Raw genomic sequence first — 27,305 nt, 5'->3', positions numbered from 1 at the left:
TGATTATCGTTGTTGTAACGTTTTGCGCATCCATCGACTGAAACATACATTATCTGAACTGTTTTCCACGTTGCTATTTTAAACAAACCATATTAACCAATAGATACGCTAAGCACTGGCTGATGGCTGCGTGTCTCTGTGGTGTACGTCATCACGCAAATAGCCAATCGCGTTCTGCTCTTTCTAACCGCTGCGCCTCATATCAGTGAGAAATGCTGTAATGTATATATCGAAATACCGGAAATGTGTTTAAAAATCATATCACCGTTATCAAAAAAAATTATATCGCGATATATATTGATATTGAATTATTGTCCAGCCCTACCACAGCTACGAGGCTTGATGCCAAAATGACTCTTGAGGCTGTATCTCTGCAAAGCTTTGACATATTGACACCAAACTTTGCGAGTGTCATCGTCATCTCACTCTGACCATGCCACATTAATTTGGTCACAGCGCCACCTATTGGTCGTAAGTGATAAACCAGTAAATCTTTATCATTGACTGCATTTATGATGTTTCAGCTATTTTACCTAAAATGATCTTAATAGGTCTTTAATTTCTCACTGTTGCAGTTGATCTGATGCTCCCAGCCATGTTGGCATGACTTTTTGTGCCTTATTTGTGCTTGGCCCCATAAGTGCTGCTTGCAGCTATATTTATAAATGTCTTTACTGTTACTTTATCTATTTAATAATTTAATGCATCCTTGCTGAATGAAAGAATTTTTTTTACTGAGCCTAAACTGTTGAACGTTAGCGTATATGATTGGCAAAACTAATTCATGGTATTTCTAGTAATAATATCCCAAATGTTGGAACACATTGTCTGAACATGTGGTATTTTGCTTAAATCCATCAGACTATCATCCAGTCTATTCTCAACAGTGGGCGTTTGGGCCCAAATGTGCAGAACCCGGGCTGCTTTGGGCTGAAGCTCAAACACCTCAAATCTGAGGAGCTCCACTGGCTTCACCCAGACCTGACTGTAGGAGAGGTTGAGCAACGCTACGAGAGCCATCATGCTGAGGCAGAGTGGAGGTGAGGGACAATGACGGTGGTCAACACTCCCACTCACATCACCAAAATTAAAGGCTGTCATTTTCATTTTGCATATATATGTGTGTTTTATTTCAGATATGACCTTAGAATTCGCTACATTCCTGTTGATTTCATGAAGAGGTTAAAAGAAGACAGAACCTTCCTGTTGTATTTCTATCAACAGGTCAGCAAACATCCTTTTTGCTTCCTATCTGTGGTTGTATGTAGTCACCTTTTGTTAGTCAGTGCATGATAATTCTGTTCCTCTTGTTCCAGGTGCGCTGTGACTACATGCAACATCATGCTAGCAAAGTTAGCGATGGCATGGCGCTTCAGCTAGGCTGTTTAGAGATCAGGTAAAGAACAGCATACTCTGTTTGTCTGTTATTGAGTGTAACGGCAAGACTTCATGACCAACAACTGAGAACAATATTTCAAGTTCTGTACAGTAGATAACGTTTTTTCCAGAACTGAGCACAGTTATAATTCAATAGAGTGCCCCAGGGATGACGCGTTTTTGTAGGCCAACCCGGAAGTTAGCGGCGCACGGGTTCCCTCGATCGAAAGCCTATGCATTTTTCCCATAGACTTTTGGAATATCACAGAAAATAAACTCTGTGTTTAACAAAGGGTTTATGACATTTACACGTTTTGTCTATCAAGATAATCTTTATGAGTTAACACAACATTTATAGATTTTGAAGCCTAAATAAAGTCGTCAGATATAAAAAGCTAACAGTAGGCTATAAACGGACTACAGCTCACCATGGTCGCGGATCAACGTCATCACCACCAAAAAACAACTTTATTTATAAACATGCTCGCTGATTATGATTTGTGCTGTTATGAATACTTTTCCACTTTTTCATGAGAAATGCTGTCAAATTGTCCCGTTTTTAATGATGACGTCTAAAGTCCCCGACAAAGGAAGTAGTCCCTTTTAGCAACTTGTTAGCAACCGCCGATTTTAAGACACAGTAAAAGTTTAAAAAATCACAAGTGGGTTATAACTAGTGTGTTTTATGTCATAGATCAAAACGTGAAAGTATTTAGAGGCTTTGTTAACCACAGAACTCATTTCAGGCGATATAGCAAAAACCCATTCAAAAAACCCATAGACTTTACGGCGTTGGAACCGGAAGTCCTAAAATGCTAACTCGCTTCCGGGTTTTGCCCACAAAAATGCGTCATCCCGGGTGCACTCTATTTACATTATTCTAGAAAAAAAAATTATTATTTAACTGTGTTGAATCACATTATGTGGTTTGTTCTGTCTTTCAGGAGATTTTATAAAGACATGAATGCCAAAGGTCTAGAGAAAAAGACAAATTTTGACTTACTAGAGTAAGTACATATTTTTCATTTGTACAAAAGTTACTTTAAAAAGGTGAATTTGTTTGCTAATATTGTGGCTTTTTTATTTAGAAAAGATGTTGGTCTGGACCTGTTCTTTCCTAAGGGACTTATTGACAGTATGAAGGTTAGATTTGTCTTCTGCTTTTCAGTGGTGACAATAGTTGATTGAATGGCCAGTTCCCAAGTCAAATTTGAATTGTCTATGTTAAATAGTACTAGTAATCATTTCTCCTTAACCAGCTGTTCCGCACAACCTATAATACCAATTGCAAACCTTTTACAGATAAGATAAATTCAGCATGAATTTAGATTTGCTTATATAACATGTATTTTTGATTGAATGAATAAAATGCAGAGAAAAAAAGGATCACCAAATAATCCCTCTCAGGGTGATCAGGACCCTGATAAAATAAACAAAAAATAATAAATAAAAACTGGCAGCTTATGAGAACTTAACACACAGAAATTCTACATCTAAAGTGTAAAAGTTTTGGTTTTAACAGCCTAAGCAACTTCGGAAACTCATCCAGCAGACGTTTCAGCAGTATGCTATACTAAAAGAGGACGAGTGTATGGTCAAGTTCTTCGAGACTTATGGAGAATTCTCCAACTTTGACGAAGAAATATTCCCTTGTGAGCTAGTGGTAAGTTCCCACAAATTTCCTAACTTAAGTGTTAAAAAAATGTTTGGGATTATTTAAAGAGTTAAAAATGCTTAAAAATGCTTTACTTAATTTACTGAAATCCTTCTTAATCTACACAGCAAGGCTGGAGTCTAGCAGTGGATTTAGTCATTGGTCCCAAAGGCATTCGTCAACGCACCAAAGCAGACTCCACGGTGAGCAACGTCATACTTGGAAAATCTTTATTTCAATTACAATCACTTAATTTTCATTCTCATGTCAGTTGTCTATGGAAGCTAATTTCTGCCACGGAATAAAAATATAAAAAAGGTAATTGCAAGTTTTTATCACGTAATTCTAGCTTTTTTTTTTGTCAAAAATGCATTTTTATATCCTGCAATTGCTAGTTAAATTCTGAATTCACATCTCACAATTCTGTTTAGACACTTGACCTTATCACATGCACATGCAGAATTCTGAGTAAAAGTGTGAGAATTGCAGGATGTAAACTCAGAATTCTGAGAAATAATTATGAATTGCAAAGATGTATAACTTGAAATTCAGAATTGCAAAATATATAACTGGCAATTCTGTGGAAAAATGTCTAAATTGTTATATATAAACTCAAAATTGGTAGAAAAAAGTCAGACTTGTGACAGAAAAAGTCGCAATTGCCTTTTTATTCTGTGGGGAAATAAGCTTCTGTAGTTGTCAGCAGTGGCGGAGGCAGAAAGTTGATGGTGGGTGGGCCTCTTAAAGTGTGGGTGGGCCAGAATAATTCGCATCATTCCGTGTTTTTCAACTGGCTTAATTTGGGAGGGGAAAAAATTATGGACCATCCCTAAGTGGCGTCAATTCACAAAAAGTCAAGGTATGACAAGTTCAAATTACGTTATTTAATATAATATTACGTGACAATATCAATTCAAGTAAATCTACGAGATAAGAACAAGACAAAACTGCAGTTACAACCTGAACCAACAGCATCCAACCGATTAAAAAAAATAATAATAATTTGGAAACAACCTGGGATGGTAACAGGCAGCTATATGGATAAATAAAAATAACAAAAAAGTCAGCTTGCGATAAAAAATAAAAAAAAATCAATATTGATTTGAAACTTGTGACAAACGCTCACACGTTAACCCGATCACTTATTTAGCGTTCATGTAAACATACGTTCGGATTCATCGAATGAATTTATATTTATTTATTTAAGAAATTCATTAAAAACAGAATATTGCTTCAGCCTTATTCAAAGGCCACATAAAACATGTTCGTTTGTTAAATATGCCACCCGACGTTTTTGGTTTTCTTCCTATTTATTAAATATAGGCAATTGGTTGATGAAACAGTGATTGAAATTAAGATACAATTTCTGCAAAACGAAATTCACTTTAAAGAAAGGCTTACTATAAAACAAAACTTAATGAAGTGGACAAACTCATGTCTGACCAGCTGCATGTCTCCCGACATTGCGCATCCGTCATTCACTTTTCATAATCAACATAGGTGAAATTTAACAAATAATATAGGCTCTATAGCCTAATGTTTAAATATAAATATGAAACTAAATTGGCTATTTTTATCCCTCTGGCCGACGAACGCGCCGGCGCGTTCTGATGGATTTTTTCCTCATGACAGAAACAATTCTTTCGTCAAGCCTACAAATGGTTTACTTTTATTCTTTTACGCTCACAATAACAACAAAACCTTGTACTTTTGTGAAATAAAATAAATAAAAAACAGGGTGTGCGTCTCAAAAATGTGGGTGGGTGGGTCAATCAATCAATGCCAATCAATCGGTAGTTATTGATTTTTTTTTTCTTTTCTTTTTGAATAGAACAACGAGACACAAACCTTTACATTCAATCGCATTTTTGCTCCCATTTTCACACATTGATCATAGTGCATACAAAGTTTAGTCCCAAAGCGCGCACAACTGGAGAAATATACGTTTAACTTTGATTTCGTTCGATAGAAAAGAAGCAGGGCCGTACGCAGGGTTTCATAATTAGGCCTACAGAGGTTACAAAATGTATTATGCTAGGGGGGTTCGGGGCATGCTCCCCCGATAAAATTTTGATTTCCTTGGTGTACATATATGAATTTTAAGACGTTTTAAGGCCAACAAATTGGATAACAATAGCTTTAAAACCATGTCAATAAATACGTGCACAGTTTTGAGGCAGCTTTAATTGCATGTTTGGTAATTTCATGACTTAATTTACAACAGAATAACGACGGTGCATGCCCGTAGCTTCTTTTGCGCTTTAGTTAAGCTATAATTAAAGTAAAATGCAGCGCGCGCCGCCGCATTTGCGGCTGATTGGAGTTTTACTGGCATAGCCTGACAACATCTCATCTGACCGCAGTTCACTGTTGTTCAATTCAAGTTACCTTTTCCGAGCTCGTTTGACTTATGCCTGGCGCTGAGGCGAAGGTGGAATGCGCGTCTGAAAAGTGTCCCGTTTTTTGTGGTCGTAAAGAGACATTTCTTTATAAACGCGTTTTACTTGGCGATGTTTTAAAAACTCTTTATTTTTGATATTTTTTATGTTCTGTTGGTAGTTTGTGGAGTAGCATCACCTGGGGGGATTAGACAAATGCTGAATTAGAGACGGTAAAAGTGAGTGGGTCCAATATATTGCTCTTAAAAAGTACAATGGTTACAATGTTTCCGACGCCCATATAATATAATATATATTTCCTTGGATCTGACTGGGTGGGCAAGCTGTCAATCTTCCCGTAGCTCCGCCCCTGGTTGTCAGTCTCCAAATGTTGTTTCAAGTTCATTCTCTTTTACTCTCCCCAGGCTGTCTGTCTTGCTGAATTTAAACAGATTCGAAGTATCAAGTATAATGCACAAACTGATGGCAAAACATTGTTACTTATTGATATTGAGGGTGCCAGACAGGTAAGAATGTGGTATTTTAGGTTGTTAAACTTTATATCCACAATGCCACTCTTGTATTAAACTAGCCATGACCTTCTTTCCATTCGTAGCCTCTCTCTGTCAGTGTGGCATCTCTTGCTACTGCGGAGAACATGGCTGATCTGATCGATGGGTACTGTCGGCTGCTTAACTACACAGACTCATCTTTGATAGCTGGACCAAATAAAAGTAAATCTCAAGGTAAGGCCCAATTAATGAATGTCTGCAAATGTCCATAGTCATCTGGCAAAGTGTCAATTAAAGGATTTTGTGTGAGCTAGTTTCAGAGGCATTTACCAATGAGATAAATTACTAAAAGTTTTCCAGTTGATCTGAGAATAAAGTTTATAGCAGCGTTCTTCTGAACGCTGTGCATTTTGAATCATGTCTTTTGTGATTAATGTGGGTTTGGGAAATGCCATATATCTCTGTGTTGCAAACTGTGATTTATCTTTGCTATCTTAGGAGTGCAGTTGCGCAACTCTCTTCCTGAAATTCCTTCTGGGTAAGTACATCAACATTCCTCTGTCTCTGTTTTCTTCTCCACAGAAAGAATAATAATTACTATAACTCAAAAGTGATCTCATATGGAATAATTTACAAGAAGTGAGATAGATCTGGACATGCTTATTAAACATTGCACAGTTTTTAGATACTTTGTCCTTAACGCTGTTCACTCTTTCCTGCTGTTAGGAAGCAGACAGAAAGCTTCAGATACAGCAGTGAGTATCAGACCCTCCTTTACTTACAATCCCATTCAGGAACACAGCTTGATATTTACTGTAACATCTTTTCGACAATGTGAATAACATCAACTCCATTTTTCAGACTCTGATATATACTGCGAAATCCCAGATGAAAAGCCGCCACCACCTGGTATGTAAAGGAATTGTTTTATAGCACTGTAAAATCAATATTGTTTGTACTGTATTGATGTTTTTTATTGATGTTCGAGTCCTCTCATAGTTTTTCATGTGTTTCGCAATAGCAAAGGTGGGCCTATACAGGAAAGACATTGTCCTGAAATGTATGCTGGGTGAAGGGTTCTTTGGGGAGGTTCATGAAGGAGTTTACCAGAAAAAGGCAAGCAGTTCTTCCCGACACTTTAGTCATGTGATTATGCAAACGAATTCTAATAGGCTTTTAGTGGGTCAAATCTGGGTTTAGCATAATGTTGTTAGATGTCTCACAATAACATTAGTAAATCTTATCATCAGTGACTTAACTAACATGATTATGAATATTTTAATTGAATAGTTAGAATTTTCAATAATTGTCTTGGTTAGAATGGGGAGAAGATCAGTGTTGCGGTGAAGACCTGTAAGGAGTGTGCACCTGACGTCAGAGAGAAGTTTGTTGGTGAAGCAGGTATGTGAATGAAAACTTAACTTAAGGTATTTATTAAAGCCTATGACATAAGTGTGTCTGACGTCAAGAGATCTGTGTTTTTTTTTGGACCTGTGGACTTTTAGACAATAAATATATAATTTGTGTATATACAACAAGTACATATCACCAGAGAATTCTGTCATTGTCTGTCACAACCGTCATTTTTTTCAAGCATATCTCAAATGATATATTGTTTAATAACATTATCTGGTGGAAATAACATTATAAATATTTTGGAGTAAATTATCAGACTCCTTTATCTTGCTAAGGCTAATATCATAGCTAGCATTTTATGTCTTTTACATACACATATTTAATAAATATTTTTGCATATTTTGAAAAAATTGCAGCTTGATTAGAAATGATGCACAAGAAAAAAGTTATATTTACCTTGCTTTTTATTTATTTATTTATTGCATTATTCTACTACACCAGTGGTTCTTATCCAAGGGGTCGGGGCCTACTAGGGGCCTTCAGCACACTTCCAAGGGGTCTCTAGATGACTTAAAATGACTTAAAATAAGACAAAACAAGATTTAAAATACTACAAAACAGCTAAAAATCTAGATTATCAGATAATTGTTATTTTAAATCACCACCACAACTGTTTTTTCTTTTGATATGTGAAATACTGTATAAGAAGGCCTAATATTAAAAGTGAAAAAGTCATGAAAATTAAAGGATTAGTTCACTTTAAAATGAAAATTACCCCAAAAGTTACTCACCCTCAAGCCATCCTAGGTGTATATGACTTTCTTCTTTCTGATGAACACAATCGGAGTTATATTAATAAATGTCTTGACGCATCAAAACTTTATTATGGCAATGAATCGGACCAATGAGTTTGAAGCTCTAGAAAGCGCATCCATCCATCATAAACGTACTCCACATGGCTCCAGGGGGTTAATAAAGGTTTCCGAAGCGAAGCGTTTGTGTAAGAAAAATATCCATATTTAACAAGTTATGAAGTAAAATATCTATCTTCCGCCAGACACCTTCCATATTCAAAGTACAAATAAAAGCTTTTTTAGTAAGTTGAATACAGAAAAAAAAAAAAAAAAAAAAAAATTATAATTAATATATGTTTCTAGTTGTCTCGCTTGGCTAAAATATTTTATCTGGTAGACATAAAGTCATACAATTTATTCAATAATATATAATAAATAGTTTTCACAAAATAGATTTTGAAGTTTTATGTAAGGGTTAATGATGGAGTTTCTTTTTCTGGGTCCCTTTGGAATCTAGCAAAAATATTCAGTAAAGGCATGATACAGTGGTACTATGCTTAATGTTAAATAATAAGTAACTGTATTCTTTTTTGCATTATAACATCCCATCTGTCTAGTTATCATGAAGAACCTAGACCATCCACACATAGTGCGGCTGATCGGTGTCATTGAGGAAGACCCTGTATGGATCGTCATGGAGCTGTGTCAGCACGGAGAGGTAAGTAACAGCTCTGTTCATGGATGTTATCACTCTTATTTTTATTATATGTCAAAACACATCTTTTGGAAAATTGCAGGGCCAATAATGTTGTCACTTTGAGGGATTATTTTGGCAAGGGTAGTAATACATTATGTGAGATAGAGCGGTTTACATAACTTTTAAATTAAATCAATAAAATTCCCTTTCAATCCATAGTGTAATTCCATTTGCCGAACGACTATGATTGATGTAGCAAACTCAATTAAGTGAATGCCATAGATGTGGCTCTCTTAATATTTACAGGCTCTGTAAAACCGTCATAAACTGTTTACAAACTCACAGGAAGTTCAGTATTGAATGAATCAACACCACTGATTCTTGTCAGTCAAGTGGTGGTAAGCACAAACATGGGCATAATTTAATACAGTAAGTCAATCCTTTAGAAACCATCATAGGGCCTGAAAAATGCATTTCAGGGCAGAAGAAAAACTGTATTCCTATATGATGTGTAATGCTCCATTTGAATCTTTGATATCTTTCAAAGTGCCTTTATTCTTCCACACTAATCCCTCTCTAAAAATTCTTATTTTGCTCTTACAGCTGGGGAAATACTTGACAAAAAATCAGCAGAGTTTGACCAGCGTGACTCTGGTTCTCTTCAGCCTACAGATCTGCAAAGCGCTTGTTTACCTACAGGGAATGAACATGGTCCACCGGTGCGACTTTCAATTCAGTATTTTTAATTTTCTATCACCCATCTGATATATATTCAAAAGTTTGATGTTGTTACAATTTTTTTATGTTTTTGAAAGAAATCTCCAGAAACACTTTATTATACAGTGTCATTGTTACATATGTTACATGTAGTTTCTCCAGTAATAACTATAATTTATGCATAATTACATGCAACTAACCCTAAACCAAACCAAACCCTAATCCTAACCCTATAGTAAGTACATGTAATTACTTAATATTACTCAGTACTTAAAGGTGCTAAAGAGGATGTTTTGTTTTATACATTTTTGCAATATTACTTGAAACTGTCTTTACTAACTGATAAAAGACTATTTATTAGGTGCACTGAAAGTAGTTATATTAATATACATCATCTGTGCACGAGGTAGGGCCTTAAAAACATCAGCCAGTCGTTTACGTGATCATCGCGTAAACGATTGGCCCTCTGGCTTGTCAATCACTGCCATGACGTTCCTTGTGAGAGACGTAGCTGCGCGCTCCAGTAACTTTCCACACTCTACAGGCGCCACATGCAATGTTTTTGTCAGGAGACAGGAGTAACAACTGCAGATTATGAGTTACCTGCGGTGAGTCCGACATAATGAATCCACTAACACGACACAGTGAATGCCGGTGGTAAACACTCGTGTTCCAATACTCGTGAACGAGTTTTGGGAGACATTCCCTTGAAATGAGCTGTGAAGGAGGGGGGTTGTTCTTACACATGCGCTCATTTCAAAAACTCACTAACAGTCTTTGGTTTCTCAGTCGACGAAAAGATCCTCTTTAGCACCTTTAAATGTATAATTGCAGTGTAACAAAGACACTTAAAATAAAGTGTAACCAAATCTCCTATGTCCACCAAAGCTGTATTTACTTGATCAAAAATACAATAAAACAACATTACTGTGAAATATTATTACAATTTAAAATATCTGTTTTCAATTTTAATATATTTTAAAATTGTGTGTGCCTGTGATGGCAAAGCTAAATTTTCAGCATCATTACTCTAGTCTTCACTGTCACATGATCCTTTCATGAAATCTTTCTAATATGCTAATTTGGTGTGCAAGAAACATTTATTATTTTTATCATTTATTATTAATTATGTTGAAAACAGTTTGCTTTATATTTTTGTGAAAACCATGATTTTTTTTTTTATAGGATTCTTTAAGTAGAAAGTTCAAAAGAACAGCATTTATTTGAAATAAATTTAAAAATCTTACTGACCCTAAACTTTTAACTGTTAGTGCATGTACTGTAGTAATGTGTTTATATTTTTAATGCACAGCATTCTAGGAAATCACTCAAATTGTTTATATACATACAGTAAGCCAAAAAGTCCATACTTGGAAGTAATCAGCGTTTTTTAAATAATGGAATATTATGATGTAAAATAAAAACAAAAAATCTGTCCTATATTAGTCACTAATCAAGTAAGTAGATTTGTGACATTGTCCATACAACTCTTTGTACGGATGGTCAGATGTTCTTGATTCCATTGAAGCTCGAGATGCTCTTTAGATCATCTCAATAAATGCTGGAGAATGGGATCATCAGGTTTTACTTAAACTTGTGAAGTTCATACAGCTGGAGTGCGGCTGTCATTACAGCAAAAAAGACAAACCAAATACTAAGACATTGTGAAATCCGTGCATTAATCTTAAATTTTCATTATTGATGTTGTTTGTCATCTATTTGACAGAGACATAGCTGTACGAAATGTGCTTGTTGCCACCCCTGATTCTGTGAAACTGGGTGACTTCGGCCTTTCCAGATACATAGAGGATGAAGAATATTACAAAGGTTACCTCAGCTGTTTTACACACTCATAAAAGCTGTAATTTTTTAATCATTTCATGATTCATTGTTTCATTCCCTGTTGAAACTGCATCTAAACTCCTCTAATGCCACATAACATTAATCTTCAAAAATATAGTTGTGTTGATGTTTATTTTTTGTTTAGGAAGCGTAGCAATTTCTCATTACCTTGCATTATGTCTGCAGCATCTGTTACTCGTTTACCAATCAAATGGATGGCTCCTGAATCCATTAACTTCAGACGCTTTACTGCGGCCAGTGATGTGTGGATGTTTGGTGAGTGAATAGAAGAAAATCATCAGATTTAACACATGGCCAGTGTACCAACCAATAACACTGTTACAATAATTTAGTCAGACGCTTGTTTGGCTAATAAATAGTGCCAAAACTTTTTTGTATATATTTATACTTTAAGTCTGGTGTTTAGAAACAAGTATATATAAAATCTTTATTAGTCATCGTAAAGTTCTTGGAAGGCACATGATTCATTTTTATGAATCCAATTTCCTGTTTTGGCATGCTTAACCACCTCCTGCTTGAAAACATTATTCAGTGCTCCAGGCCCACTATCAAACTTAATTTATACAAATTATTATACAATAACTGACTGTCATTTCCTTCACAATAATTTGCTAGATCTTATTTCTTGGTATGATTACCAAATAATCATTTTGATATAAAACTCAACTAATCTTTCTTCTGTACTGTATTTATATTAGTCTTCAATTAACTGATATCTTCCTTTATATTGAGCTTGAGATGTCAACAGATTTTATTTCTGAAGCCCCTCACTGACACATTGGGTAAATAACACATGACTAGAGAGACAGAGAATCCTCTTTTTCTGGGCCTCAGCTGCCATGTTCTGTGAATCATGAGCTTTCACTCAGTCTTTCTGATGGATGGCTTCACATAAGAGTGCTGCCTTTCCAGATGCGCTATCTTCAGTACTGAAGTAAGTAAAAAGTGCTGCACAGACGATCCCAACACAGTTACTCAAGCTTTGGCCTTCACTTTTCAGAAAAGAGGAACTGAAATTTAAAGCTGCTGTAGGGAGTTTTTAGAAAACGTTGACTTAGCCTGAAAATTTGAACAAGCACAACTCACAGGTCACTCCCCCTTGCTCTCTGCTGCGCTACAGCCTTCCCTCCACAGCTCCTCCCCCATCACAACGGAGCCTGCCGTGAACACGCAGGCTAGTAAGCAAGCAGGGCCACCGATGGCGGCGGATAAACAGTTATAGCACATTCACTGATACGGACGAAACATCAACAATATGATTTACATTGACTATGGCCTGCCCATACTTTGACTACAAACTTGGTCCTCAAAACATTACGTATTTTGCAATACATGTAATGTAACTATATGACGTTGCACTATTTCTATAAGTAATAAAGAGCTAGTAAGATAATATAACGGTAACTAATGTTACAGTACGCAAGTAATTATTCTGTCGATATGTAATGCTAAATAAGGTTTGCTAGTACATTATTTCAGCAACATGACAAGACAGTGAATTAGTAGGTTTCAATAGTTGCTTTGCACAGTGTGTGACATTTTATCTGTATGTTATGCGGCTAAAGTTTTGACACCGAGTCAATGGGCTCCGACAAAGAATTAACACCCAGCGACTTTGAGTCGGGTGGGGAAAAGAGGAAGCATCAGGCAGGGGACGAGCAGGCCTGTTTTGAAATTATCTTAGTTGTGTAGTTCTTAAAAAATGAATCAAATCAAGCAGGGATACTTACTTGTCAAGCAGAAATGTGGCTAACTCTGCATCGGTTTTTAATCCTTTCAGGACACGTAGCTCCCTCCACCTCGTTTTATTTAGGGCTCTATGTAATTCTTTCTTTTTGGCTTTTTTATCATCGTCATCTGTCTTTTTCCGTTTACCCGTCTCTATTTTATGAGAAGGAGCCACTCGAGGAATTGGCAGTTTGGATTGTTTTTCCGCCATAAGCAAAGCCGCGGCACATCGGTAATCTTGAATTTGAGCGCCTGTACGCGCTGGCGCTGTGCATGAGAGGGGTGTGTTCAGCGCGCACGCAAGCTTGATTGACACTGCTAAGACACTCCTCCTGGCTCTGATTGGTTGTTTCTTACCGGGAGCGGTGTATTTCTGCAAATGGCAATAGGACCACTGGGAGGAGCCAGAGGAGCTTAATTTTTTTTCAAAGATTATCTGTCTCATATTTTTTTACTGTCAGGACATAATGACAGGTTTAACAAATATGTAAAAAATGCATTTTTACAAAAGTTACCTACTGCAGCTTTAACTGTCTTTAATGTTCTTTTGGATTAATTTAATGCATATTTGCTTATTGTAAGTATTAACTTCTTTAAAAAAAAAAAAAAGGTAGCACTTTACACTTTACAGTAAGGTCCCATTAATAACTAACATTAACAGTGAGCAATTCATTTTTAAAATATTTATTAATCTTTGTTAACATTAGATAATAAAAATACAACTGTTTGTTGTTAGTTCGTGTGAACCCAGGTCGATTAAATAATATTAACAGATACAAATTTTGACTTTAAAAATTTATTAATAAATGTTGAAATTAACATTAACCAAGGTTAAAGGTAGGGTAAGCAAATTTTTTCATAAACACTTTTTGTTATTCTGGTTTAAACTCTCTTTAAATCCTGATAACAATCAATGATAGAAGTGATCTAAATATTTTAAAAAAAAAATACATATATTGTCTGTGGAAGTCTCAGGACCAAAAAATTGTCTGAATGGAATTATACAATGTAATACTTATACATTTTTAAAACACAGAGCATTCTGGGAATTTACTTGGATTGTTTATATGCATACAGTGGGCTAAAAAGTCTAAGACCATACGTGAAAATAAAAAAAGGTTTTACGATTTGAATTTTTAATGTAAAATGAAAAAAATGTTAAGTCACTGATGAAATAAGTAAATTTGAGAATGAGAAGAGTAAAATTTGATTCCTCCTCATGATCATTATTTTTTCTCATGTTTCTCCCATCCAGCTGTGTGCATTTGGGAGATTTTGAGCCGAGGTAAACAGCCGTTCCACTGGCTGGACAATCGTGATGTGATTAACCAGCTGGAACAGGGCAACCGGCTGCCCAAACCTGAGCAGTGCCCTCCTGCCCTGTACTCACTCATGACCCGCTGCTGGAGCTACGACCCCCGCGAGAGACCCACCTTCACTGAACTAGCCTGCAATATCAGGTTTCTGCCCTATAATAATTACTGTTATTGATATGAGAACATTGCATTAACTGACATTTTATTCATCTTTTTCCATTGTGTTTATATTCAGTGTAACTAACACACTCTTTTTACCAGCGATGTCCACCAAATGGAGAAGGAGGCAGAGGTGGAGAGAGAGAGGGACAAAGTCCGTAACACCCGGTTCCTAGAGCCCAAGTTTAACATTAGTGAACCTCCACCAAAGGTAGCTCTCAGCTTTCATTTGCTTTTTATTTGCCCTTACACTCAGTTACAGCAGCACATTCTTCTTAACAGTCAGTGTATTTTGTTTACACCTCTAGCCTTCCAGAGTCAATACTGCCCGCTTTGGAAATACTCTTGGAGTCGGCCTACATCTTCAGGTAGTTTATTCTTTTTGTTTAAATGTTCTATAGGAAAAGTATACTTTTAGGTTTAAAACACTAAGCACTGAATTGTTGTAAATATAGAATAATTGAACATTTAAGCATATATTGCATATACCTATACTCTATATTGTATATAGGAGTATAACATTGTACATGATAAATGTAAAAAATTATAATTTAATTTTACATTAACTCAATCTGTTCTGCTCTTATTTTCACCAGCTTAATGAGGCTTTATGTGCCAGTTCCCCAGACCTGGCTAGCCCATGTGATTACCAGTCACCTGTGGACTCAACCAACCTCCTGTCCGTTCCCAAGTCTTCACCCCGACGCCTCAGTCTTGGGGTAAAATTAGGCCATGATGTCTATTTTAAATGTATTTTTATTTGATTTCATTATTTTATTATCATTTGTTTTAAGAATTTTTTTATTTTTAAAAATGATAAAATAAAATAACTGCAGACTTTCATTAGAAGCTATATGTGTTTGTGTGTGTAGGAGGGTGAGTTCAGTTTTGGGCCATCCAGTAAGGAAGATGCCCAGCGGCTGTGGCAGGTGGAGAAGGATCGCATGCAGGATACTATGAAGATGCAAAAAGAGCAGATGGAGGAGGACACAAAATGGTTAAAAAAAGAGGAGAAGCTTCTGGTAAGGAGGAAAACCTTTTTACCCATCTCTTATTTATGGAAATATAGGTCTGTCTTTAATATTTGTTATAATACACATTGTGTATGCTCACTGCTCTTTCTCAGGACCCAATGGTTCATGAGGACACAAATATTCCTGAGGTATGTTCTTTAATTTTTAAATCCATATTACATGTTTTATCAATTATATTTTCATTCCAGATTTCAGTTCATAGTACTATGTAAAAAAAAAACCTGAATGTAAAATTTTATTGTCACATAACTTGACAACACCAATAATTATTTTTTTATTTATTAACAGGCACCTGAACCGCCACTTAGTTATGGTAAGTCCTCTGTTGATTCAAAGTGCATTCAAAGCGATAATTTTACTCAATTTCAAATCAAGATACGGCTGTCAATCTATTGCAAATTATATTGCATGTATCTATATTTGATGAGAAAATTTATGTAATTCTTGTGTCGTATTAACCTGTTACCTCCTATACTGACTGTTTCCTGTATCTACTTAAAGCTGAACTGCATCATCCTCCTTCAAAACCACCCAGAACTGCAATGCAGGTAAAGACTCATTTACACTTATGTACAGTATGCAGGTTGTATATGTTTAATGTGTAAATAATTGACCCAACTTTCCCAGTACAATTATTGTAACCATAATTCATTTTTATGTCTGTTCTCTCTCTTTCAGCCCACTCCTACAGCAGAGCTGGACCGCTCAGAGGATAATGTGTACCAGTGTGTCATGGACGTCGTGAAAGTGGTGGTGCAGCTGAAAAATGACATTAACACACTGCCATCTACTGAATACATCTCTCCTGTCAAGGTGAGATTAGGCCTGGGCGGTATGAAGATATATCGTAGTGACGATATAAAGTGTCTGTCATAGAGATGTAGAGTACTACTTAAATTTATTGACACTTATAAGTGATAAAGAAACATGAATGAATGAATGAGAAAATAAAAAGTGGGACGTGTGATGTTAAAAAGTGTTAAGTGCAATAAGCTTTGAAAAAAACAAAAAACTAAATGCATTACTCATACTGACTGACAGCGTAATATATATCTGGTGCTGTCTGAGTCATTATTGTTAATCAAAGTCAAGTCTTCTTCATGTATATAGCGCTTTTTACAATGCAGATTGTGTCAAAGCAGCTTTACAGTGATAACAGCAAAATAGTTTTGGCTGCACAGCAGCTCTAGAAGAAAATGGTGAACCAACAAAAGACAAGAGAAAATCACACTTCTCTTGACTGAATTAATTTTGTATCTTATAACTAATAAGAATCAGTTTATATTTAATTCATACAGTGAAGACTATACATTAAAAAATATTTATGTCTAAATTTAATATTTTTGTAATCGAACATATAACATATATCGGCATATAAAATTTCCATCCATTTGGATTACACTGTTTTAAGAGAAACTCATGAACCTTATTGTGATGCATATTTGTCAGTTATACATAAATGAAACGGGTAAGATTTAATGGCATAGACTATTAGGATCTATTTTATTTTGTTCAAATAATCATATTTTCAAAATGCATTTATTCAAATCATCATAATGTTCTTTTGATTTTAATATAATTTATTCACTTAAAAATGTATGTGAGTTAAAAATTATGAACATGGTTAAAATATGGCTAGCTAAGGAACAAGCAATATTCAGTTAGTTAAAATGTATGAGACTGAAACTATATCATAAACAGTGAAATAAAATTTCCCATTGAGAAATAAGATTTTGGTGATATCACCTAGTGATAGCAAAAACAAAAAGCCTAGATTTAAAACTTATTACAATTTTGGTCTGAGGATTGTGCTATGTGGATTCACACACTTTTAATGTTTTTGCCTGTTCATTTGCAGACTGTCGGACTCTCATTAAGAAATCTGATCAACAGTGTGGATGATATACTACCAACTCTGCATGATTCCTGTAGAACAGAGGTATCAGACCTGATTTCATGAGACTATGGGTCCTATCATACATCCAGCACAATGCGAAGCCAGGTGCAACGCAAGTGTTTTTTGCTAGTTTCAGCCTGACGCAGTTATCATTTTCACGTCCTGCGTTACGTTGTTTAAATAGCAAATGCATTTGCGTCCAATTGTGCGCCCATGGGCGTGCTGGTCTGAAAACGAGGTGTGTTCAGGCGCATTGTTGGCGCATTACTATTTTGAGGCAACAGAAATAGAGTTGCGGCATTGACCAACTGAAACCTGGTCTAAAGTAAATGGTGCAATATTTCGTTAGTAATATGTGCCTATATGCGGGTGCACCACGCGTACACTCACGCATTAGTGCACAAACATGCCAAATATTAAAAATAAAAAGGACTACAATGTAAAAGATTATTATTGTGTGCATAATGATAAACATGCTTTGGTGGAATCCAGCTTGTCCCATAAATGGTCTGCTTGTACGCTTTAACCTCATGCACGAGCAGATCCGTTTCCTCGCTAGAGAAGCATTCAGTTCCCATTCAGTCGGTCACGTTCGACGTACGTCGGACAGACCGACGAATAGGAATCTCGCTAGAGAGGCCAATCTACTTCGAGTGTAACTAAACGAGCCAATGCACATTGGCATGCAATCATATGCATCAGCTGCTCGCCTCGCAGCGCGGGTATATAATGAGCAGCAGGTGCGTTGCATCTTCAGCTTTTCGCTTCGGAGCCGAACGGTGTTTGTTCCTGTTCTCTACAAGCGAGTGTCTGCTAGAAGACGAGTCAAGCTTTTGGTTGAACTTCTCTTTTTTTTCCGAGTGCGGGCGAACAGCACAGCAGCGGGGTCGACGTCCTCTCTTTTTCTGTTTCGTTTGCCGTTTTTGAGCAAATAGCTGTTTGACAGCGTCAGAAGGCTGTTCTCACGGCCGGTACGGTGCGCTTTTGAGCGCTGAAAAGCCGTTTTTACGGCTGGTAAGAGTGAGCGCCTTCAAAGAGAGAGAAAGCACATGACAGGCTGCACACAATCCCTGTCTGTGTTGCGGTGGCCGTTCCCCTGCGTGCTTCAGCACTTCTAAAAGAGTAAAGTCCCTGAAAGAGCTTACACAAGTAGATTCGCGTCTTTTTAAAGACGACATCCTACTTGTGTTTCTGGATGCGATCGTTCCTGTCCTCACTGACGGCCACGATCACCGTTTCGCATGTCTGGGCGCGTGCTGAAATGATGTTCGTGGGTGTTCATGTTTTCATATGAGAACATGATCACGTCGACACGCCGGTCGTGACTCTTCTTTCTCCGGGAAGCTTGAGTCCCCTCTGTTGTTGGCCAGCTGCCGCTTGTGTGTAAAAGCACAGCCGCGGCTCTGCCCGACACTCTGGGAGACCGCGGAGATCAGCGAGAGCAAACCTCTCGCTCCTCTGCGTGTCGTGTGCCGTCGAGCTGCCGGGCTGCAGCGCGGGTTGTCACGGCAACCCAGCGCTCGCTCGGCGCTCTAGATGCGCGGTTCCCTTGCGTAATCTCCATTGTAGCGCCCTCTCTGGTGCACCAGAAGAGGTCTACTTTGCTGATATGGCTTGGGTGACATGAGGTTGAGGGGTTCCTTCGGGGAACCAACCCCCTAGGGCCCCTCCCTCTCTAGCGCATTGCAAGCTGTGCAGTTTCTGGATTGAATTGCTGGTCCTTTTCATAGGGGAACCTAGCATTTCATTCAGAGCTCCAGCTGAGGGACAGACGTCGATTGCAGCATCGGAGAGAGTGCTGTTATGCTCTGGAAATGAGGGTGACGCTGCCCACTGTAATGGTGTGTGCTTATGCTGACTCAGATTCAGAGTTTACAGCCATGCTTTCCTGGGTCTTCCAGATGTGCATGGAAAACTTGGCAGTATGGGGGTATATTGGTGCCATAAATATGGAATGCCAAAGGTGCCAATCTGCATAAGTTTTTCCTCTCTCACTACCCTCTTGGATGGGGTGGCTGTACACAGACCACACCCACCCTGCATGTGAGGCCAAGGCACTCTTTTTGCAGGAGGGTAGTTCTGTGCTGGGGTTGAGCTGCGCTTGTTGACTAACCGTGATCAAAGTCACGGCGCAGGCCCTCAGCCAGACGATGTCCACCTCCGTGGTCCAGAAGTGCCCCCTGGCTTACCTTGTGAGGTGTGAGAGGTTGTCAAGCTAAATGCTTTCTCAATGCTCCCATCTTACGAGGTGGCCTTTCGGTGACACTGTCGAGGACTGAGCCCAGCGGTTCTCCTCAGTTAGTAGCGGATAGGGGAGCTTCCCATGACAAACCATTGAGTTCCTCTTGGGCCGCCCCTCAGTCTGCTCGTCGCCAAGGGTGTTGTCCCCTGCAAGAAACTCCGGCCCAGCAGGCTCTGCTGTATCCATTGCGGGGAGATGACGCCTCCCGTCTCTGCAGCTGTTTAACTGGTTGGTGAGAATCACCCCTGAGACGGGCGACCCAGAGATGGGTGGGGCTGCTCTTCCACCCCTGGAGGAGGGCCAGGTGGTAAATCCTTTATTGGGTTTGTTTCTGTTCCGCCACTGACCCAAGAGGCAGCGGTACCCAAATTTTAAAGAGCAGTTCCTCCATTTCCAGGTCTGAAGAGGGTTTGGAGAGCAGTGGGAGGAGAAAAACCTCACCACTCTCATCCCCCTCTTCTGTCGCCAGCGGACAGCAGCGAGCAGCGGGCAGCCAAAGCCTCGACTGCTCCCTCTGTCCATCCGTGGAGCCAGGTAAGTGTTGCCTAGCACACTGTGACGCTGCTTCGGGCCGCCTCACAAAGAGAGCCCCCCGAGCCGTGTCCCTGTGTTCCACCTCGCTGCCCTGCTGCGGGTACACCGGTGGTCCCTTTGGTCCTGCTTGTACGGTCTCTGCGAGCCGGGTTAGCGCTCCCCAGTCCGTCTCGCTGGCTCCTTCGGACCATCAGGGTCGGCTTTGCGATTCAGTTCGCCCGGCTCCCCCCCCCCAAGTTCAGGGACGTCCTCTTCACTACAGTGAAAGATGCCGATGCCCCTGTCCTGCGTGCGGAGATCGCAGTCCTACTGGCGAAGGACGCGATAGAGCCGGTCCCTCCAGCCGATTTGAGGTCGGGGTTCTACAGCCCCTACTTCATTGTACCCAGGAAAAGCGGCGGGTTACGACCGATCTTGGACCTGCGAGTTTTGAATCGGAGCCTCCACAAGCTACCATTCAAAATGCTCACGCAGAAACGCATTTTCGAGTGCATCCGTCCCCGAGATTGGTTTGCAGCGATTGACCTGAAGGACGCGTACTTCCATGTTTCAATTCTTCCGCGACACAGGCCATTCCTGAGATTCGCGTTCGAAGGTCGAGCATATCAGTACAGAGTCCTACCCTTCGGGCTGGCCCTGTCTCCCCGCGTCTTCACGAAAGTCGTGGAGGGAGCCCTTGTTCCCATGAGAGAACGGGGTGTTCGCATTCTCAACTATCTCGACGACTGGCTCATTCTAGCACAGTCCCGGGATCAGTTGTGCAAACACAGGGATTTGGTGCTCAGACACCTCAGCCAGTTGGGGCTTCAGGTCAACTGGGAAAAGAGCAAACTCGCCCCGGTGCAGAGGATCTCTTTTCTCGGTATGGAGTTGGATTCGGTCGAGCAGATAGCACGCCTCACAGAGGAACGTGCTCGGTCAGTGTTGAACTGCCTGGATACATTCAATGGCAGGACAGCGGTCCCACTGAAGTTCTTTCAGAGGCTCCTGGGGCATATGGCGGCTGCTGCGGCTGTAACACCGCTCGGTCTGCTTCATATGAGACCGCTTCAGCACTGGCTTCACGGCCGAGTCCCGAGATGGGCGTGGCAGCGCGGCACATTCCGGGTGCCAATCACTCAGGAGTGCCGCCGAACCTTCAGTCCGTGGTCGGACCCCTTGTTTCTTCGGGCAGGAGTGCCCCTAGAACAGGTGTCCCGGCATGCTGTGGTGTTCACAGATGCTTCTGCCACCGGCTGGGGTGCCACGTAATACGGGCATGCAGTCTCAGGGGTTTGGACGGGACCCCATCTGCATTGGCACATCAATTGCCTCGAGTTGCTGGCAGTACGCCTTGCTCTGAGCCGCCTCAAAGGCCTGCTTCAGGGCAAGCATGTACTGGTCCGTATGGACAACACTGCGACCGTTGCGAACATCAACCGTCAAGGTGGTCTACGCTCCCGTCGCATGTCACAACTCGCCCGCCATCTCCTCCTGTGGAGTCGGAAGCATCTGAGGTCGCTTCGCGCCATTCATGTCTCCGGTGTGCTCAACCGTGTGGCCGACGAGCTATCATGAGCTGCGCTGCCAGGAGAGTGGCGACTCCACCCCCAGGTGGTTCAGCTGATCTGGAGAGAATTCGGAAAGGCTCAGGTAGACCTGTTTGCCTCACCAGAAACCTCCCACTGCCAGTTGTTTTACTCTCTGACCGAGGGGACACTCGGGACAGATGCACTGGCTCACAGCTGGCCCCGGGGCCTGCGCAAATATGCGTTTCCCCCAGTGAGCCTACTTGCACAGACCCTGTGCAAAGTCAGGGAGGACGAGGAGCAGGTCTTGTTAGTTGCGCCTTACTGGCCCAACCGGACCTGGTTCCCAGAACTCTCACTCCTCGCGACAGCCCCTCCCTGGCCCATCCCTCTGAGGAAAGACCTTCTTTCTCAGAGACTGGGCACTCTTTGGCACCCGCGTCCAGACCTCTGGAAACTCCATGTCTGGTCCCTTGGACGGGATGCGGAGGTTCTAGGTGACTTACCCCCTGAGGTACTTAACACCATCACTTCGGCACGTGCACTGTCTACGAGACGTGCTTACGCCTCCAAAGTGGAACCTGTTCGTCGAGTGGTGCCCTTCTCGCCGGGAAGACCCCCGAAGATGCTCGATCAGAGTCGTGCTTTCCTTCTTGCAGTAGGGTTGGAGTGTAGGCTGTCCCCCCTCCACCCTCAAAAGTCCATACTGCTGCTATATCCGCTTACCACGACCACTTAGATGGCAAATCTGTTGGTCAGCACGTCCTGGTCATCAGGTTCCTTAGGGGGCGAGACGGTTAAATCCGTCTCGTCCCCTCTCCATACCCTCTTGGGACCTCACTCTGGTGCTGAGAGCACTTCAGATTGCTCCCTTTGAGCCTTTGCTGTCAGCAGACTTAAAGATTCTGTCTATGAAGACTTTGCTGCTGGTGGCATTGGACTCCATCAAGAGGGTAGGGGACCTGCAGTCATTTTCGGTCGACGAATCGTGCCTGGAGTTCGGGCCGGGTGATAGCCACGTGGTACTAAGACCCCGGCCTGGCTATGTGCCCAAGGTTCCTACCACTCCCTTCAGGGACCAGGTGGTGAGCCTGCAAGCGCTGCCCTCGGAGGAGGCAGACCCAGCCCTGGCTTTACTCTGTCCAGTCCGCGCTTTGCGACTGTACATAGACAGAACCTAAAGCCTCAGGACCTCAGACCAGCTCTTGTCTGTTATGGAGGCCAGCAGAAGGGAAAGGCTGTCTCCAAGCAGAGGATGGCCCACTGGATAGTGGATGCCATCGCCCTGGCTTACCAAGCTCAGGGTGTGCCCTGCCCGCTCAGGTTGCATGCTCACTCCACGAGAGGTGTCGCATCCTCCTGGGCGCTGGCTCGTGGCGCCTCGCTGACAGACATTTGTAGAGCTGCGGGCTGGGCGACACCTAACACGTTCGCTAGATACTATAGCCTTCGTGTCGAGCCGGTCTCCTCCCATGTTCTCGCCACAGGTCAGAGGCACGGAGAGGCCCCGGCTTAGTGTCGGCTTGCTGCGCTACATGCGCTTCTTTTCTCCAGAGAGTCCCTACAAGGCAGACCCTGTCGAGTCCTCCAATATCCCTTCGGCAGCCGACGTGGCGGAGCGTCTGGCGCCAGGCCTATACTCCGTTGTATCCTTGAGAACCGGGTTTAGGCTGGGTTCCATATGTGTGACCCTACGGGGATCCCATATGGTTGGTTCCACGGTTGCTCCTAAACGAAGCCCGTGTCTTTCCCTCTGGGAGAACCTACCCTTCATCGGGTTGGAGTCACCCCAGCTCTTCCATATGTAGCACAGCCCTACAGGGTTAGTCCATATGTACTTCTCCACATAACTCCTTCGGGGAAGGATGTGGCTTCCGCAGCGTTCCTTTCCCAGCGAAGGGTACGCTTTCCCAGCGTTATCCAATAGTCTCACTGAATGGGTTTTGGGGAACAGCAGTGATCGACTCTCTCTGTGTTAGCCCTGTCCCACCATCCTCAGGCAAGGGGGTTCAGGTGGCTTGCAACAGAGCGCTGGAAGGGGGCAGCTCCTGTGGCGCTTTGGTAGGGATTCCTATTCGTCGGTCTGTCCGACGTACGTCGAACGTGACCGACTGAATGGGAACGTCTCGGTTACAAAGGTAACCCTCGTTCCCTGAAGGAGGGAACGGAGACGTACGTCCCGTCGCCACAGTCGCTGTACCCCGCTGATGCTGCCGCCTATCCGGTTCGGCTCCTCAGCGAAAACCTGAAGATGCAACGCACCTGCTGCTCATTATATACCCGCGCTGCGAGGCGAGCAGCTGATGCATATGATTGCATGCCAATGTGCATTGGCTCGTTTAGTTACACTCGAAGTAGATTGGCCTCTCTAGCGAGATTCCTATTCGTCGGTCTGTCCGACGTACGTCTCCGTTCCCTCCTTCAGGGAACGAGGGTTACCTTTGTAACCGAGACGTTTTTCCGCTTGCAAATTCCACCATGAATAAATTATGGCGCCATTATAATGCCAATAATGACCGAGCGCACAACTGATGCTTGCGCGTGCAGTAAATCACTTCCGCGAGAGGATAACAGATCTACACGCGCGGAAACGGGAGCCCGTGAGCTCATTTGAAACCGCGCGCGCGCATGTCATCTCCTCTGCGTGCAGATCAAGCCCGAGCACGGACATGACTTCAACTGGTAGGGACATATTATAATAATAATGCAATCAATCAGTCAATAAATAAAGTTTAACCCACTTGCATCTGGTCCATTGATGAAGCCATGTCTAATCGTTTTACAACAGTCGTCCAATCACAACAGACTTCCGGAAGAACTGAATTGACCAATGACATTTGAGCTTACACTGAAATAAGTAAAGTCCCGCCCCACGACTGACAAAAATCAAAAGTGTTCGTGCGAGCGTGAGTGTGGGAAGTGATGGTGCGGGTGTTGCGAGTCAAAGGAAATGACATGTGCGTGCGCAGGTTTAAAATGAGCTCTTGGGCTTCCGTTTCCTCGTGTGTAGATCTGTTATCCTCTCGCGGAAGTGATTTATTCGGTCATTATTGGCATTATAATGCCATCATAGATATAGTGAATCTGCCATGGCGTGAGTGTAGCAGGCTTTTAAAGGGAATGGGAGATGAGACTCTGATTGGTTTATTGCATGTTACAGCCAAAACGCACCCATTACTCATTAAGGGAATTAGAGACAACCCTTTTAGACTGCACGCCAACCATTTTTCCCATCCTTAAACTAGCATAATTGGATTCAGACACGCCCTAAGCGCACTTGCAACTAGATCGTTAAAATAGGGCCCTAACAATATAAAGGTCCATACGGTTTTGCATTTTCATAGTGAAATGCTTCCTAAGTGTTGCTAAAAGTGAGTTTAATCTTCTCTAATACAGATTAGTCTTTAAGAGCACAAAGGTGAATTCAACATTGCTTTATCTCTGCTCTCAGATCGAAGGCACTCAGAAGTTGTTGAATAAGGACTTGGCTGAGCTCATCAGTAAGATGCGTCTGGCCCAGCAGAACGCCATCACCTCTCTGAAGGAAGAGTGCAAGAAACAGATGCTGACTGCGGCCCACAGTTTGGCCATGGATGCCAAGAACCTGTTAGATGCTGTAGACCAGGCACGGGTGCGCTCGAACCTGGCCAGACCCAAACCTGAGGACGCAGACTAGAGGAGCAGCTTGGGACATGCCGACTCACAGCTTGAGTACAGGACAGATTGAACCACCTGTTTGTATTACCACAACACAAACACCAGTATGGGACATGAAACATCCAATAGTTTTACTGCTGTCATATCATGTTAAGTGCTCCATGTAAACTTTTATGATTTAGAAATTTTAGTTTGTTTTTAGATTTTGTTTGGAGAAAACATCTTGTATAAATGTTAATAACAACTAGCTTGCTGATCCGTCTACATGACCCAACATTCCTCTGGACATATTGTCTTAATAATTACATTTTTATGTATTGTAGACCAAAACTATGTAAGAGAATCACATATAAGCAAATATGCCTTTAATGTTTGCAAACAACATTAAAAGATGTTGTTACTGGTATCTGTATTAAAGGAGGTATATGTAGAAATCCAGAAACCCTTGTTATTAGCGACACCGGTGGCCGTTAAGTGAAATGCAGCCTGCAACTTATTGCTTGTGCTTGTACTTGTGCACACATAATGTACAAAAGACTGAACTTGATTTCGAGTTAAAGGTAGGGTAGGCAATTGCAGAGAGGTTAGCAATAGCAAGTTAGCTTTGAAAACATAAGATCCCACCCTCCTTTCAGAGCATCTCCAAAGCCAAGCCTCCTTCAAAACACATGAATGCACACAGCCATAGCAGAGTCTGTAAAGTATCAATTCTCATGGGTTAAATTACCTCCTGTCTCAAAGCACATAACATTACAATAATAATGATCATACCACCTGACTGTCATATCATGTACCATCTGACTGTCATATCATGTACCACCTGACTGTCATATCGTTGATAATGTTGACATAGAAACACATAAATCCAAGTCTGATCACTTGAACAGCTTCAGGTAGAACATCACTGGTTGCTATCTCATAATTACTGTTAAGACATGGCGTGAACACAGCATGAACTCATTTTTTTGTTTTGGGAGGAACTGTAACAGGTGGCTGCTGTTTGTTTTTGGCAATCAGTGGCTGTCTGTCAACAACTCTGCATAGCCTTATCGAACGCATTCTTGGATGTGCAATGTCTGTGCAAGCAGGGTGCGTGTTGGTATCTGATTGGACGAACATTTTTTTTTGGTCCTGAGACTTCCAAATCAAATATATAAACATGTTTTAATATTTATATGTTTAAAAAGTGTTTAAAAACAAATTGCCTACCCTACCTTTAAGAAAGCATCTGATCATAGCGATGTGGATATGTTTGCACCGGGTCTGCAATTCACCGGCATCATGTCAACAGATTAGGTATTAAAATTATACAGTTTGATGATAAAATATATTTGAGAAGCAAAATTCATTTTGTGTGTCATAGAACAGAAGAGAGGCTCTCGGGAGCGTGCATAAACATCACATCCTTTTGATTTTCCTGGCAAAAAACGACCCAAGTCGTCACATAAATATCAGTCTATAGGCTTTCATAGACAACCTAGGAAGACACGGAAGGTCTTTTTTTGTTTGTTTGTTTTTTGTTTAAAAGCTGTTTACACGTAGGTAATAAAAAAAGTAATTAATAAATAAATATTCGGTAACACTTTACAATAAGGATCATTAAACATTAGTTAATGTATTAACTAACATGAACTAGCCATGAGCAATGAATTTGTTACTGAATTTACTAATCTTCGTTAACATTACTTCATGAAAATACAGCGGTTCATTGTTTGTTCATGTTAGTTCACACTGCATTAACTAATGTTAACAAGATTTTAATAATGTACAAGTAAATGTTGAAATCAACATTAAAAAATGATTAATAATTGCTGTATAAGTGCAGTTCATTATTAGTTCATGTTAACTAATAATGTACCTTATTGTAAAGTGTTACTGAAAA

General features: G+C 40.8%; 1 protein-coding gene across 1 annotated transcript in view; it reads left to right on the top strand.

The window, feature by feature from the left end:
* The window catches only part of ptk2bb (protein tyrosine kinase 2 beta, b), a 34,736-nt gene extending 8,019 nt beyond the window's left edge, over nt 1–26,717 (top strand). Inside the window, exons 3-31 of the mRNA XM_067383586.1 lie at nt 862–1,040; nt 1,137–1,224; nt 1,317–1,396; nt 2,322–2,384; nt 2,466–2,520; nt 2,900–3,040; nt 3,160–3,234; nt 5,835–5,936; nt 6,026–6,155; nt 6,420–6,459; nt 6,648–6,676; nt 6,783–6,830; nt 6,943–7,037; nt 7,241–7,322; nt 8,689–8,789; nt 9,372–9,487; nt 11,212–11,312; nt 11,514–11,603; nt 14,332–14,536; nt 14,654–14,762; nt 14,860–14,919; nt 15,148–15,270; nt 15,424–15,573; nt 15,678–15,713; nt 15,874–15,898; nt 16,087–16,133; nt 16,264–16,398; nt 17,444–17,524; nt 25,218–26,717. Coding sequence (XP_067239687.1) covers nt 862–1,040; nt 1,137–1,224; nt 1,317–1,396; nt 2,322–2,384; nt 2,466–2,520; nt 2,900–3,040; nt 3,160–3,234; nt 5,835–5,936; nt 6,026–6,155; nt 6,420–6,459; nt 6,648–6,676; nt 6,783–6,830; nt 6,943–7,037; nt 7,241–7,322; nt 8,689–8,789; nt 9,372–9,487; nt 11,212–11,312; nt 11,514–11,603; nt 14,332–14,536; nt 14,654–14,762; nt 14,860–14,919; nt 15,148–15,270; nt 15,424–15,573; nt 15,678–15,713; nt 15,874–15,898; nt 16,087–16,133; nt 16,264–16,398; nt 17,444–17,524; nt 25,218–25,442 — 2,811 coding nt within the window. The 3' untranslated portion in view covers nt 25,443–26,717. The remainder of the gene's footprint in view (nt 1–861; nt 1,041–1,136; nt 1,225–1,316; nt 1,397–2,321; nt 2,385–2,465; nt 2,521–2,899; nt 3,041–3,159; nt 3,235–5,834; nt 5,937–6,025; nt 6,156–6,419; nt 6,460–6,647; nt 6,677–6,782; nt 6,831–6,942; nt 7,038–7,240; nt 7,323–8,688; nt 8,790–9,371; nt 9,488–11,211; nt 11,313–11,513; nt 11,604–14,331; nt 14,537–14,653; nt 14,763–14,859; nt 14,920–15,147; nt 15,271–15,423; nt 15,574–15,677; nt 15,714–15,873; nt 15,899–16,086; nt 16,134–16,263; nt 16,399–17,443; nt 17,525–25,217) is intronic.
* Nucleotides 26,718–27,305: the final 588 nt, after the last annotated feature.

The sequence above is a fragment of the Chanodichthys erythropterus genome, chromosome 4 (genome assembly GCF_024489055.1).
Source record: "Chanodichthys erythropterus isolate Z2021 chromosome 4, ASM2448905v1, whole genome shotgun sequence".
NCBI classification, from domain to species: Eukaryota; Metazoa; Chordata; class Actinopteri; order Cypriniformes; family Xenocyprididae; genus Chanodichthys; species Chanodichthys erythropterus.
The sequence above is the reverse complement of the archived record's forward strand: the minus strand, read 5'-3'. Positions and strand labels throughout refer to the sequence as shown.